Here is a 16,056-nt window from a genome sequence, read left to right as displayed (position 1 = left end):
TTTATAGTGTGAAGTAAAGACCCTACGATAAGACCCTACAATAATACAGAGAATAAACACACAATCAGATGACCCCATAACACGTGAATTATACTAATACTAATGTGGCATAGAGTAACTGACGCCATAACCAGAACCCTATTTTAACCCTACGCTGCAACCTTCTACGTAACCTTGAGTGCTTCTTCTGAGAAATGTAACTACACGCTGGGATGACGTATACCACAACAAGTCTAAAGGCATGGAAGGTTGTGGTGTAGGGATTAAAGCAGTTTCTGGTTACCAGCTAGGACGTAGGTTTCCTGCAGAAGTCTAAATTTAGCTTAAGATCAAACATTTGGCGACAGTGGGAAGGAAAACCTCCCTTCTAACAGGAAGAAACCAGATCCTGGCTTAGGGAGTGGACATTATAACATAATAGAAAAGCAGCAATAGATCCTCTATTATTCATTTTTGCCACTTCTGCTGGTGTTTTTCCTTGTAGGTTGCACTGTCTTAGGTCAAATCAAGTCAAAGTTTATTTCTACAGCATAACACATTCAAAACAATCTCAGCTGACCACAGTGCTGTACAGGTTATACAAAATATAGACTACACACAACAGTTAGAAAATCAGGAGTAAATAAACACTGAAAATCATCAAATAAAGCCTTAGTGGGCATGGGTTATAAACCCCACCATCGCTGAGTGTGCACTGATCCATGCTCACTATCTGCAGGTGCAGCACCTGTTCTGTGCCGGGCAACGAGGAAATATCATGCACTATTAAATGGCTTTTGAAAAACGTTGTAGGTTTTTATTGTTGCTGTTATAAATTCTACTCATAAAGCATAAAAGAGAAGAAAAGGATGATAACAAGTTTCAGCGGTATGTTCTCTAATAATTGATGATATGATCTCAATACATGCATCTAATGTTCTGCACTAAAACTCATTTACAGAAAAGACATGATTCACATTTGTGACTCAGATTATGATGATATAGTAATTTCCTGACATGCTGATGTGTTCAAACTTTTCAACAATGGATTGAGGTCATGAGTAGATTATGAGTGTTACTTTATTCATGGGGGTTTGAAAAATGATCAACGTGAAGTGATCACGTTGATCATTTTAATGTAACTTTTAATCTCTATAACTTATCCTGTATCTTTATTATTTTCATATCCTGCATGAAGGTTAAGGAAAGTAAAAAGTTTTCTGGACTGATGAAATTTCTTGCTTCCTTTGTTACAGTTGCTATTTTTTGTGTTATCCTTGGTTTTCCTTCTGTATGACCTTTTGTCTTTTTATTTTAGATCTTTTTCTTTGCCCCCTTGTTGAAATTGAAATTTTTATTGTTTTATGATAGAGAGCAACATGCTTTACATGTACATACCGTACAAGCTTACCTTCAATAAGCTTGGGCAGGAAGTGAGCAGCTCCCTTCGTCTTCTTGACGCGGTTCCCCTTCATGACTTGGCCGTCCCGGTTGATGCCGATGTACCAAGCCCGCCCTGACTGGGTCTGTCTGTACAGGATGGACGAGTAGGTGACGTAGTAGTTCTCAAACACACACTCCTTAAACTTACACTCAGGTGTAAAGTGTTCCTGTAAGCAACACACACACACACAAAAAGACACGTCAGGTCAATGGAGAAGAATAACACATTTGGAGATTGCATCATTTTTTATCTGTTCTATTATTTATATATTTACTCTCCGGTTCCACTGGCTCAGCTGGGAATGGGAGGAAATGGGTTCCACATTTCATTGTGACAGGTTTACAGGAACATCTGTGGCATGCACACAGACACACAAACACACACACACAGACAAACTCAGTCCCAACATGTACATGCCTCTTTGCCACACGGACAAAGTGTTTTGTGAGCCAGCAGGTCATAACTCAGTCTCTACGGTTTACCTGTAACAAACAACAATCAACTGGATCCTTCACCTCCTTCATAGTTTAATGACGTCGCTGTTGGCCTTCAGCTCACACACACACTCAGACACACACATACACACACAGAGCCCCCGCATTAGGCAATACGTCAACAGCGGGACATCCCCACCCTCCTCCCCTTCATCGTCCTCCCCACAATCTCTGGTTACAGCTCTCACATATTCCTTCTCTATCTCATATTCCGTGTCTCCTCCACTTCATTCTCTCCATCCCTCCGTCATTTGGTAACCTTGTCCAGGAACAAACCAATTTGCAGGATTGATTTCGAGCCTTGATGTGACGGGTGAGCAGAAAAGGCCTGAATAAGGAGTTTGCTCCCTCTCTTTCTCTCCTTCCCACTCTCGCCCCTCCTCGCCGTCTCCTATCTCGTCTCCCTCTCTCCGTCTTCCATTCCAGGCCCAGATCCTCACGCCTGCCCATATCCATTGTACCACACATAAACAAGCTAATTACATCGACTGTATCGCCCATTCTTTAATTACACATCCATTCACTTAGACAGCCATTCATTCCCTTGCCCACCCATTACCTTAGCTCTATTAGCACAGAGTGAAATCCAAAGGTCTGCAGTGTCTCTGAAGGTGTAATCAGATTGCTATCATTAACTTCGTTTCGCTGCAGTGTGATGTGTCTCATCTTCTCTGTGCAGTGTGTGTGTAGGAACTTTAAAGGATTGTAAGGTAACTTTAAAGCTGATCAGCAGCTCATTACCACCCCACCACCACCATCATCAGACATGCATGCTCAAGACCATTAATTGATTAATTATGTGAATTAAACTGAACCTGAACCAGATAAGCAAATTTAGGAGATCCTCAAAAGTAAGCAAGTGTGGTAAGATGCAGCATCTTTTCTGTGATAGGCTCTGTTATTTTGCAGACTACAAAAGGTCACATGATTAGGAGAAGTAACACAAAGTGATCACATTGCATTAAATTGTGTGCTTTAAGGATTTTAAAGATAACCCTGGCTTATTTTAACTTGTTATAGTTTTCAGTGGATGTTTCATCAGCTCTGTTGTTTTGACATTTTTTCTGTGCAGGATCTTTAAAGACTTTATTGCAGGGTTGTGAACACAGATGTATAAACTGACTGTATTCTAATACCCAGTGTTCTTGCACTCCTGTCAATGTAATTTCCTGGTATAATTTTCACATGGAAACTCTTCTGCTTTACTTTTTCATTTTCTTGGGACACCCCATTTATTACATTTTTTGAAAAGTGGAACTGGCCCACATCACAGTTTCCAACAAGGACCATGTTTTCAACACAGGGTCCTACTGTGAAGTCCTCAGTTTCCTCAGGGGAGAACGTTTGATGGAAATGACTTGAACTGCTCCAGAGTGCCATCATGTGCAGGCACATCTACATTTGAAGATATATGATGACATATATGATGACATATATGATGACTTCAGGTGCATCAAAGCAATCCTCACTCATTGCCTCTCCGACAGTCTTTCCACTTCCAAAAAGTTCTAAATCATTTTGAGCGACCAGTGTGTTGACGCAGTGCTCCCTACAGCTTTCTAACAAACGTCATTTTTAAACTGTTTTAAAAGGAGCACTTGGATTGGTGGTGCATTTTATATCAGGTAAAACATAAAACAGCTCCAAGGCCCTCACTCTTCACGTACAATTAACATGCCTTTATTCTCACGGCATCACTATAGTTCAGCGGTCCCCAAACTTTTAAGCACCACGGACCAGTTTAATGTAAGACAATATTTTCATGGACCGGCCTTTAAGGTGTTGCAGATAAATACAACACAATAAAATGATACGCCCAAGACAAAAACTGTGGTATTTATTATATAATAATAAACGCAAATTCGCTGTGTAATTGTGTAACTTTATTAGCAGCGTCCTCCTGAAATCTGCCAACAACATTGAGAGTAACATCCTCCTCTCTGCCCCTTAATTAATCTCTGGTCGCTATAGTAACACGTAATTATTTCTTTCAAAATAAGACACAACTGCAACACGAGAAAAAACTATAAATTTCACACCCGAGGCTCTACTCTCGTGGCCTGGTACCAAACGACTCACGGACCGGCCCCGGGGGTTGGGGACCGCTGCTACCCATATGGAAAAGATATATATAAATCTTATGAAGTTTGTATCTGTCTCGTGTGAAACTTGTATGAAAAGCATACAAGAGTGACTCATGACATATTCCTGTTCAGTGTGTTGAACTCTGTTGAAACCATACACTACAGTATAACCACACCAGAGAATATAAGCGTTTTAATTGTATATGAAAAGAGATTGTTTTGGTGGTTTGTGGATATTTTAGCTGTTTCAAATTTTGACCTTTACTCGAACTATTTTAAGTTTGCTTTGAGGTAAACCTTCACTGTAACTTAATGGTGCAGTTATGTGTGTGAGATCATTGTGACTTTTCTGTTAAGCATGTGTCATGTCAGCAGCAAACCAGATATCAGGGCTACTTTCCCCCACATTTTAAATTTCTTGGGCCATTTCTTATAACAGTTACTGTGTTTTTGCTAGATGTGCAAAATGTGCTTGTGAGTGTCTGGTGTCTTCTTAACATCTCAGCCTCAACAAAATGCCAAGTCCACTCAAAGCTGAGGTGCAGACTGATGTTAAAGGGCAGGCTGCTCCCTCATCTGTCATCTTGACTCAGTGTCTATGCTGACAGAAAATAAAAACAAACTAAGAGTTCGACGTGGGTAAGACCAAATATATGGTTAGCCAGTGCTTTGAATTCCTTCTAAAATAAGTGTTGACATCTTAAACATGGGTTTCAAAAATCTTAGTTAAGGAAAAAGATCTCCATTCAGTACACAGTCAAGTATGGTTTTAAGACAATCAAGTTGTTGTTGCATCTGCCAGCCCACATTTTACACCGGCAATTTAGGCACTCTGGGCTTACTACAGTCTGCTCCTTAATGATAGCTATCCCAACTTAGAGACAAAACAAAATCCAGAGACTACAATAAAAATAATACAGAAATATAAAATATTAAATTAACACTGAAAACGAATAAGAATTAAACGTATAACAAGTAGCAAGAAGACTTCTGGTTTGAAAGCTGGTGCCTCTGTGTGATGAGTCGGCATGTTCTACCTGTGCCTGTATGGGTTTCATGCATGTTAGATCAACTTATTTCAAACTGGCTGTAGATGGGAGGTAGATAAAGTGCTTATGTCACAGTCTGGCGAGAGCAGACTGTATGTATTGTGAAGAGTGGACCCAAAATGCAGACACCAAGGAACTTGGATCAAAACTTGAGTAACAAAAAGCGAGCCGTTTAATGAGGCTGGCAGAAAAGGTACAAATAACGGGCAAGGCAAACAGAAATAAAACTAACATTAACCTAAACTGGGAGAACTAAACAAACAACATGAAAAAACCTGGACATGAAACCTAGAAACATGGCATGGAGAACATGGCGTGAACAACAGACGACCTGACAATCACACACTGAAAACAGAGGACTTAAATACACAGGAGGTGATTAGGGGAAGTGGAGACACATGAGGAAACAGCTGGCACACATGAACATAATGACGTCACAGTGGGAGAGTAAAACTGAACATGATGAACACAGAACACCAGACCTCTTCACAATAAAACAGGAAACATAATGAGACATAGACATGACAACCCGAACTTGACAACGTAAGACACAGACATGAAACGCATGAAGAGCAGGGGGGATTTAACATGGTTGGAAACACGAGGGGAAAATAATAACTAGAAACACTTAGGCATAATAATACAAACTTGATAACAAATGACACGCAGCATGAAACACGAAGGTTGAGGGGAAACTTAAATACAGGGGAAGAAAACACAAGGAGTCTAATAACCAAATGAACTTAGATAACCTAATGAACAAAATAAACTCAAACTTAAAACGCTGGGTCAAAAGACCCAGGATCATGACAGCTTAAAGTGTATAGTAAGTGTAGTCCAACTAGAAAACTGGCTTATATAAAAGCCAGTCCATTCCCAAAGCGTAAGAAGAATGTCAGGTTTAAAGAGAACAGCTTGATTTGAGTCACTTACTGTGCTGTCAAAGTGTAACTACAGTACCACACAATCGGTATATACAGTATTACTACACAAAAGTGTACTAAGCCTTCAAACTAACACACTATCTGGAGTGGGGCACTAAAGTGAATATCTGCATGCATGAGCACATATAAGACTCTTTTTTCAGTTAGATGGATTGTCTGAATCATGCCTGTATATGATTTAAACTCAGTCAGAGCAGTAAAAATCTTGAATAACAGGTTAAAAAAATATTACAAGTTACTTCAAGTGTAAAAAAGTACATCCTGACAATGTTCACCTGCCAAACAGCCAAGATTTAAACCTAACAAAGGAAACAAGAAAGAAAAAGCTGACAATCCAAGACTAACCAAAGTGATACCTGTCAGCCCCTCCTTTAAAAAACAGAGAGCAGAGGGTTTTATTTCCTGTTAAATGATTTAAAATACAGACTTAAAATACGGATAACTTTCCACATATTTTATTAGAAATGCCTAGAAATGCTAGAAATGCTTTTTAATGAGTAATTCATGACTTCACTGCAAATTTCACACTTTCCAAATCAAGGCCAAGGTCATAGCATGTGTGACACCAGTGGTCTAGATATTTACAATATATTCCATTCATTTTCTCAGTTCATTGTCCTGTTCAGGGTCTCAAGTTGACTGGACCCTATCCTCGCTGTACTAAGGCAAGAGACTGGGTACACACTCAACAGGTCGCCAGTCTATCACAGCCCTATTAAATAGTTAATTAACAGATATTTTTCTCCATCTCACATTAGTGACTAAAAAAAGATTAAAATGACTTCTACTGTATCGAACATATCAAATAAATCATATAATTGTACGCAGAAGAAAGCTTTGTGCACGTAGTTAAAAGCATGCACTCAGGGAGAGATCAGCAATGCTGTTTTATAGAGTTTAGACTTTTCAAAATTAAACACTAACACACATTATTCAAGCAGCATACACACAGGGGACAGATGAGCATCTGTCTTCATGATTTGCTCTCAGTGGACTTCAGGCTGATTTTCTAACTGATCATTTCCCCTTCATCAATGCTGAGGAAAGGCAGCCATCCTCGTATCTCTTCACCGAGGACACCAACAAGCCTCAGTCTAATAACAGAGAATACGATCTGTCACCTGAGCCCAATAACCCCTCATTCCCCTCATCCAAGAGACAAACTACATTAAAGCATCTCCAGTGCAGTTCCTCTTGTGTTCAGCAGGTGCTGCTCCAAACACACAGCCGGGGCTTCTGCTGCTGCTGTAGCTCCTGATGCTACAAAATTAACCGGTGTCCACTTGTCACTCTGTAACCCCCTGAAGGGCTTCGTTTAGCCTGCTAAAAACCACTCGAGCTGGAGAACAGCCACGAATCCACCCAGGGATTCTTTCTCTGCAGCTTTTTAACAAACCACATTTTAAGGAGAGTTTAGTTGAAATGTCCCATCATGTTGTATTTCATACCTCTGGATGCAGAAGTGGATATAACCCTAACAAATAATAACTTCTACAACTCCACAACCTACTGGCAGCCTTGAAGGTTGTTTTAGCAGAAAAATATAAATGTCTAGTAAATCTCAGGGGTTAGGATGGAAGGAAAAGAGGAAAAATTGCTCATGCATTCACTAAGAACAGACTGAGTAGAGACAAGTCCACCATGCGCATTTAGGTGTGTGTGTGTGTGTGTGTGTGTGTGTGTGTGTGTGTGTGTGTGTGTGTGTGTGTGTGTGTGTGTGTGTGTGTGTGTGTGTGTACATCTACTCATGCGTGTCTGCTGTTGTGACAGAGAGACATGACAGATCCCTCTTACATCAGTGGGAGGCCACCCAGTGCCAGATGACATGCATATAGACACACACAAATACACACACCACACTGACATCGATAGTGACGGATGGACAGATCACTGGGCGAGTGATGGGAGGGGGGGGACAGGGGGAGGAGGTGTGGTAAAAAAAATAAAATAAATAAATTTTAAAAAAGCAAATGAGGATAAAGGAAACGAGGGGAGAAACATGACAGCTGAGGAAGGAGAAACTGAGAAAGTATTTTAGGAATACTCTCTTACTATCATCAAAAACATCATTCAGCCCTGTTCTCAGCAACACAGCTGCTATTAAACAATGAACCTCACGTTCACTTAGATGGGGGACTTTATGTGAGACCTTTGCAAAAAGACAACAAGCTCTGGTGCAGAAAAAAGACAACAACCTGGATTAGGGTTCCATACGACATGTGACACGGCAGGGCAACACAACCAAGCGTGAATAACTTAAAACAATTTGTAAGCTGAGCTGACACTGCAGGTTAATCAGTGGCCCTCAATCAAAGCCACAGACACTTAGGGATTGTGTCCTGGGGATGCTGCTGGTCGGAGATACGTGTTACATGTTTTATTTAACATATTAAAAGGAAAAATTGTGATAATCTGAATATGGGCTAAAATAATGAGCCTTCATTTGGATAACAACAGGAGTAAGTCACGGCTGTGGAGTCAAGGGCAAACAGTTTGACTGCCTTACACAACTCATTATGTGCTCTTCCTATCTATATCTTATATTTTGTTACAACCTTTGTCATGAGAATTAGTATCTCTTTAAAAAAAATATTGTTACATTTAAATCCAGCAGCAGATCCAGATCATATCCAGTTTCCGTTTTTTTTTTTTTTTTTTTTTTTAAAGGCACAATAAACTGCATCAAAATGCAAACAAAAAAACAGCTTTGGTGGAGTGAAACCAATCAGATGAGGTGCTGAGGTGTTTAATTCCTGTGACCCAGTAAAGTCCTTTTAAGACATCAACTATGTAACATTGCCGGCTTCATTAGGCAGTTAAAGTGATGGCTTTGCCATTCACATATGGGTGACTTTTACATTAATGCGACCTCATTTGAACATTGCAGCGACTGTTAAGGAAAGAGCTACAGTACAGGACGCCTCATGCGCCCGTACAGGAAGTTATGTGAAATGTGCGAAGCTTGCCCAGACCATCTCCTCCTCTACTTGAAGGGAGTTGTTTTTTTATTTTAGCTTTGGACAATTTCTGAACATATGTTATATGTATATAAATAAATATTCCTAAAAATATAAAAAGGTTTGGCTCTATGCCAGGGGTCCCCAATCGCAGTCCACGAGGGCCGGTGTCCCTGCAGGTTTTAGATCTCACCCTGGGTCAACACACCTGAATCACATGATTAGTTCATTACTAGGCCTCTGGAGGACTTCAAGACATGTTGAGAAGGTAATTTATCCATTTAAATCAGCTGTGATGGATCAAGGACACTAAACCTAAAACCTGCAGGGACACCGGCCCTCGTGGACCCCTGCTCTATGCCTTATCTCTGGTCATTGAAATCACTGAACTGAACTTTGGTTGTGGTGTTGGCACCTTTGGGAGCATTTGAATTGAATTATCTGATAAATAATGTGGTCTGATGTGTATTACAGTCTTCCGGGGAGTTTGTGCTTCGGTTTTACACTAATTAGTATGTACATTTTAGGCTGTACAGCTTAACAGTGCAGCTTGCTAACCAAGCGTATTAGCATTAGCATAACTTCTAGCATCAATCTTATCCAGTCGTTAAGTGATGATGTGACGAATCCTACTTCCGGGCCTAAAGTAGTCTGCGTTTAATATGGCTTTTGTGTTGTTAACATGTTTAATGTTTTGTATTTTCTTCTATTTGATCTCAAAAAGCTCCTAAAACAGTCAGTGATCACTGTTGACCTCCCTCGGCTTTTATTACCACTAATCATTTATTTAAGCTCAGTTTTTAAAACCTTAGGATGTAACTACAGCCCAGCCCATGCAGCAGTATATGAATGACTAACCTCGTATTGTGGATGGATTATCTCAGTTGTTCTCCTGGCTGAAGTTTGGTCCTTTTACAGCATCCTGCCATGCGATTACAATTGTTCCTGACCACCGAGAACAATCACGTTAACTTTTATCGAGGGGAAAAAAAGTTAGCTTGTTTATATTATGCTAACATAGCTGTGGCGCTAGCGGTCACGTAGCTCATCATTATATACCAGCTAGCCCAACTTCAGTAACCCTACAAACGTCACTGCTGTTTAGTTTTCTGTCTTCATTTATGTTGGAAGTGATAATAGAGCTGTACGTTTTAATTTGTTTCCAAAACCCCGCAGTCAGGACATGCTATATTGTATTTAGATAGAAGCTAGCGAGCTAACTTCCTGCTAACTTCTAACTCCGTTAAATGTCATAAATTCCGTTTTCATGGATGCCTGGATGTTAAACTCAATTGTTACACCTGGTAGAGCAGAACGCTGATCATTTTATTAAAGATGAAAGACTTTAGACAGTTTTTCAACTCTCAGTAATGCCATAGTGATCGTTTGATATATGGACCTGCAGCGGAGTTTAGGCCCAGACACGGCTAGTGACGTCAGACTGAACAACCGGATAGTTGGGGCTGGATTAGGTGACCCTTAGTTACACGCTGGTTCTATTCCACAGTGTCGTTTGTCCTGTGTCCCTCCCCTCACATCCAACCAGTTGCAGCAGATGGCTGCCCCACCATGAGGTTCTGGAAGTTTCTTCCTGTTAAAAGGGAGTTTTTCCTTCCCAGTGTCTCCAAGTGCTTGCCCATAGGGGGTCGTTTGGTTATTGGAGTTTTCACTATATCATTGTAGAATCTTTACTTTACAATGTAAAACATAAATAAACGGAATTGCATTGACTGGAATTATGCAGCTAACATGGTGTTGACCAAAATGGTAATCATGAGGTTTCAAAATCCAGAGTCCAGAAACTAAAGTGTGAAGTCACAGTTGCTAAGTTGATCACATTCAAGTATTCGTAACACACACAAGAGAAAACTTAATTAAAAAAAATCGGATTACCAATGTCTGTAGCCACTTGGGGCAAGCAGAAAAAAACTGTAAACACAACATTCACACAATCATTTCATTAAAAGGGCGGGACAGTCATGCAAGCGTTTGGTAAACAGATGCTACTCTACAGAAATCTGCTGATAATTCTTTGTGGGTTCGTCTCCATTCACATTACATTTAGTAGATGTGACTACTATAAGATGAGTGCACATTAACGTATTTGGTCAAAACTTTTGTACTGTGCACATTTTCATCAGCGTCAAAGTGACACCGAGTTATTTTAATCTCCTTTGTGTTTCATGTAGACGAGTGCATCGTGTCATCACAAAGGTCTACAGGCCAAATTTGGCTTCACAACTTTAAGTCCATCAGACGACTGTCAGCTGAAATTATCAGCCCTCGTTTCTCTGTCACATCTATCTTGTCTTTTCACTTCACAATCGAATAAAAAAAAAAAAGAAGTGTCATAAAAATATCCTGCAGGGCACAAAAGTTTAAAAAGATAGCTGGGTTGTAAAATATTCTGAATTGAACAGGAATTGTTTTCTTTCACCTGAAAGGCTCTTGGTTCTGTGCATATTTCTACTTTAGTTGTTATTCTGAAGATGAATGAAGATGACTGATTAATAAAACCTCAAATCTCAAATATTTATTAACAAAATAAAGCCATGGAAGTGCAGCATTTTGGCAGAGGACATACGTGACAGAGGAATAAAACAACAATGACTGTGTCTCTGTAAAGTGCATGTTGAATATTTACCTACAGATGCAACTCTTGTCAGGAGGATAACAATCTGCACACAGAGCAAGGTTAGCCTCACAAATGCTTGTTTAGAGAAAAGCCGATTATTATCTGAGCAAATGAGTAGAAAAACAACTTTAATTGAGGACAAACAGCTGAGGAAGCATCACAGGAGCTTGGAAAAAACAATTCTCTAAAGATAGGCATAATTATCATTTATTATATCGTTTATGGACAACATACAGCCCTGCTGCTTTGCTCTTTCGCACTATCATCAGCGCCATTCTTTCAAACTGTGCATTTAAGCAGCTGCTCAGCTTTTAGGTAAGGAAAGTTCCATCTCCAAGTGAGCGCTGTACTCTCTAGCGGATAAACTAGTCAGCTCGAGTGCTAAAAAGCATCAACATCCACAGCTATTAAATGAAAAACAAGCTCTGACATTCAAAGCAATTTTGTCAAACCAGAAAAGAGCCTGTTTGCTTGAGTTTTAAAAGCAGCATTTTTCTGCTTGACTTGGACTGCCACTGTACGCGGGGCTGTTAGGACCTTTTTTTCAGAGGCGAAAAGATGCTTCACTCTGAAAAAAGGATGTGTCATCCTCATTGTAGCTGTGTAAGTATGCTCTATTGCTGTAGGACAGTATGCTACAAAAAAATAACAGGATTCACAAAAGACTGTGTAAGCTGCTTCTGAACAGCCTCTCAGTAACATTCTCAGGTGCATTTGGATCAGAGGAGGCTGATGCTGAGGAGGCTGCATCTATTGTAATTATTAAGACAGACAGAGGGAACTCAAAGTATTAATAAAGAGTGACAGTTTTTAATTTTATTTATGCATTTTTAGGTCAATAACTGTCCATCCAAGCTGTCTTTTCACTTACAACTCCTAAAGTGGCTGAGTTGCCATGGCTCCTGAACGCTTCCACTCTGCAGTAAAACCACTTACAGTTCATGTAGGAGGGAAGACGTTTCCTGATCTAACCTGTTGTAACAGTGGCGTCCCATTACAGTATCGTGGTCCTGGAATGAGCTATTCTTTCACAGATGTTTTTAAAGGCAGTTTGCATACTTGACTATATAGATTTGTTGCAATGAGACTGAAGACATGTGAATGCAAACATTAAGAAGTGTGGTCCAATGCTTTTGTAGATGGTTGTATGTTATGGTCACGGCAGATAGCCAGCCCTCCCTGAGCCTGGTTCTGCCGGAGGTTTCTCCCTGTTAAAAGGGAGTATTTCCTTCCCACTGTCGCCAAACTGATTGCTCATAGGGGGTCATAAGATTGTTGTTTTTCTCTTTATGTTGGGTTCTTCTGACCCTATGTATTATTATAGGGTCTACCTTACAATATAAAGCACCTTGAGGCGACTGTTGTTGTCAGTTGGCGCTGTATAAATTAAATTGAATTGAATTGAACAGCACAAAAGCAGCAACTTAAAGAAATATTCATAATTATCAATTGGCATTGAGACATTGCCTAAATTAATAACTGTAGTTCTTGTAAATAGACTGATTCTTATATAGCGCTTTTCTGCCCTACTTGAACACTCAAAGGACTTTATACAACATTATTCACACAAGCACTTCTTCCTACCTAACATTTACATACTCACACAAAAGTATTGGGAATCAGAATACATTGTCATGCAGACTGGAGAATCAAACCACGAACCTTCCAGTTAGTAGATGCCCTGCTGTTCCTCCTGAGCCACAAGTTCATCCAAGCCATTAATACAGCAACTGGATGCTGACAGGCTTCTGACCACACAGTAAACTAAGGATCATTTCCCTCTACAGCCCACAGTGATTATTTTTAAGAAAACTTGTCTATTGCTTCACTGAGTTTAAAGTTAACTTTTCTCAACCATGGGAAAGTACTGAGATCTGACAACATAAATAAAATAACATGACACCGGGGAACACCAGCTGCCACAGATTTGGATATCCAAGTCATGATCCAGATTGCTCTCAGATACAACGAGCTTATTTCTCTTTAAGGAACAGTGAATTTTTTGTTATCTGACAGGATAATAACAACCCAGCTGCTTTTTCTAAAAGTCTGTCCTCTGTCTTTTCTCTGTTTTCCACCTTTTGGCCTCTCGCTGAACCCTCTCGTGCATCTGGGTTGCCATCCTACGGAGAGTAGAAACATTTTTTTGGAAATGTCTTTTTGTTGATAATATTTTGGTTTTTACAGGGGACGGCATAAGGAGCTCGATCAGGCATGAATGGTCATGATATCCAGACAGACATTTGTGGCATCACACATAGATACCGGAACAAAATATATTCAGCATGAATGTCTGTAAACACATGTTCATGATATTTGTCTGCACAAAAGATGAATAAACAAGTGCACATGAAGCAGAAAGCAGACTCGTAATAAGCAGAAAAAAACCCCGCGCACACAAAAAAGCCGAATGTGATGAGAACAGCTGGAGAGGGTGCAGGCGGGTGTAGGAGGGGGAAGAAGCAGAGGGATACGGAGGGAGGGATGTCCTCTGCTTCTCACCTTGAGTGCCAGACCCTCGCTGTGCATTTGGGGATTTTCCAAAGGCAACCAAAGATAACCCGTCTTTACCTGTACACTGCCTTTTATATCTTTTTCATCTCTCCTTTTATATTAGGCTTCTACCCCCCGACCATCCTGTTATCCTCTCTTTATCTCAGTATCATTCCTGCCTTGTTTCACATTTCACCCCATTCCTTCTTTGTCACGTGTCTGCACATCTTAGCTGCCAGATGAGACTTAGTTTGGGCTGTGGGGTGGGGGTCAAAATGCAAAAGACCAGGGGAAAGAGAGAAAGAAAGAGAGAAAGGTGGAAAGGTAAAAAAGAGTGCTGACTCAAAGAAAAAGACATAAGCATTTTCTGATTCGATGGGTGGGTGAGGAAGGTCAGAGGACAGGAGCTGGGAGTGTGTGTGAGTTTTTGTGTGTGTTTGTGTGTGTGTGTGGGCAGGCAGCTTTCAGGTCATACTCTAAGTAGACTTTTTTGAGAGAACTGACTAATTGCCAGTTTGCCACCTGTCAGGAGCATCAGTTTGTGCGTGACAGGGCACATAGACATGTATTAGTATGGGCTGAGGAGAAGCTGGCGGATGATTTTACATGCTACATACATATTGGGCATCCTAATGAGGTTTAGCAGTACTTTACCAACAAGCAAGCTTACATTTGTCCCCAAGCTGCAGCTTTGAAGCTATTTAGAACCTGGTGTATACAGCATGGTATATGAGATACTGTTTCCACTGATGCACAGATCGACAGAAAGATTTTCTGAGATGATTTTCTACAACATGGCTAATTCTGTGAAATATCCTTAAGTGTCATGCTTCCTAAGTCTAACTATGCAGTTTTGTGGCATAAATTACTCATATGAAAGCCCTGTGTTCATTCATTAATCAGCTCCAGCCTCCCTTCACAGACATTTGGTCTTTTCTTGGAGACAGGTGTATATTGCTAAACAGCTGTTGGAGATATGTAGGGTTTCTTTGCTGCAACCTGGGAGAAATACAAAGGTATTTAACAGGTTATTGCTAACTGTCTGTCCTCTCAGCCTGTAGTGGGTTTTTGTGTGTGTGTGCGTGCGTGCGTGCGTGCGTGCGTGTGCGTGCGTGGTGGTGGGTTGTTATATTTTTTCAGTTTTTACTACTGTGTAGGTTTAAGTTACATCTCAAAAACAATGAGATGTAACTTGCTTTCAATCTTTAATAGGTCATTCTCACAACAAGTGCAGTAGACCTTTAACATTGCGCACTAATTTTACGTTACAGTTTGAAGGTAAATCCTGAGTTTGACTCCACCTGATGGGGTCCTTTTTATGTGGAGTCTCCCCGTGTCTAGAGGATGGATGGATGGATGGATGGATAAAAGACTGTAGCTACTTTATTCAAGTCAAACATTCCTGGCTTGATGATATTTTGATGTAACAGTGCATGACTAATACAATAGAAAGTCCTCTTTGGAAATGAAAGTCTTTAATGCATTCAAGCCCTGCAACACTCATGAAAATGGCAATAACGCTCTGTAAGTTTAAAAATGTGAACGTGCAACACGGGCAGGGAAATAAAGAAAAATAGCTGAACAAAAGCCAGCGTATTTGTTAGAGGTCAAATAAACATATGATAACATGGAAGTTTTGCTATGACAAAATTATCTCTCTTTTGACAGAAAAAAATTGAAGATGTTTAGTTATAATTGTCAGGACACAGTGCCACAAGCAAGAAGATGCTGAATCTGTTGCCAGAAATAAGCGGGAGGTATCTTAGCCTGATCCTGGGTGTTTTTTGCTGCCTAACTTTAACCTGATGTCTGACTTGTATACACTAAATGCTGTTCAGAATGAGTATGTTGTAGTCTCTTTCTGCTCACTGTTTTAATTTCATACAATACAGACGAATGTATCAGAGCTCATAAACAGAGTATAGAGCAGCTGGTTAACCAAACATTTCCCACAGCTATTGGTAGGAGCAAAGCAGA

General features: G+C 40.2%; 1 protein-coding gene across 2 annotated transcripts in view; it reads right to left on the bottom strand.

Moving 5' to 3' along the window:
- Nucleotides 1-16,056, bottom strand: part of fgf11a (fibroblast growth factor 11a) — a 121,422-nt gene that overhangs the window by 8,840 nt on the left and 96,526 nt on the right. For both annotated transcript variants that reach the window (XM_085400417.1, XM_085400416.1), the window contains one exon: nucleotides 1,391-1,589. In XM_085400417.1, the coding sequence (XP_085256543.1) occupies nucleotides 1,391-1,589 (199 nt within the window). The remainder of the gene's footprint in view (nucleotides 1-1,390; nucleotides 1,590-16,056) is intronic.

The sequence above is a fragment of the Rhamphochromis longiceps genome, linkage group LG3 (assembly GCF_057381845.1).
Source record: "Rhamphochromis longiceps isolate RC_006_pf linkage group LG3, R_longiceps_female_GT1.1, whole genome shotgun sequence".
Lineage (NCBI taxonomy): Eukaryota > Metazoa > Chordata > Actinopteri > Cichliformes > Cichlidae > Rhamphochromis > Rhamphochromis longiceps.
The sequence above is the reverse complement of the archived record's forward strand: the minus strand, read 5'-3'. Positions and strand labels throughout refer to the sequence as shown.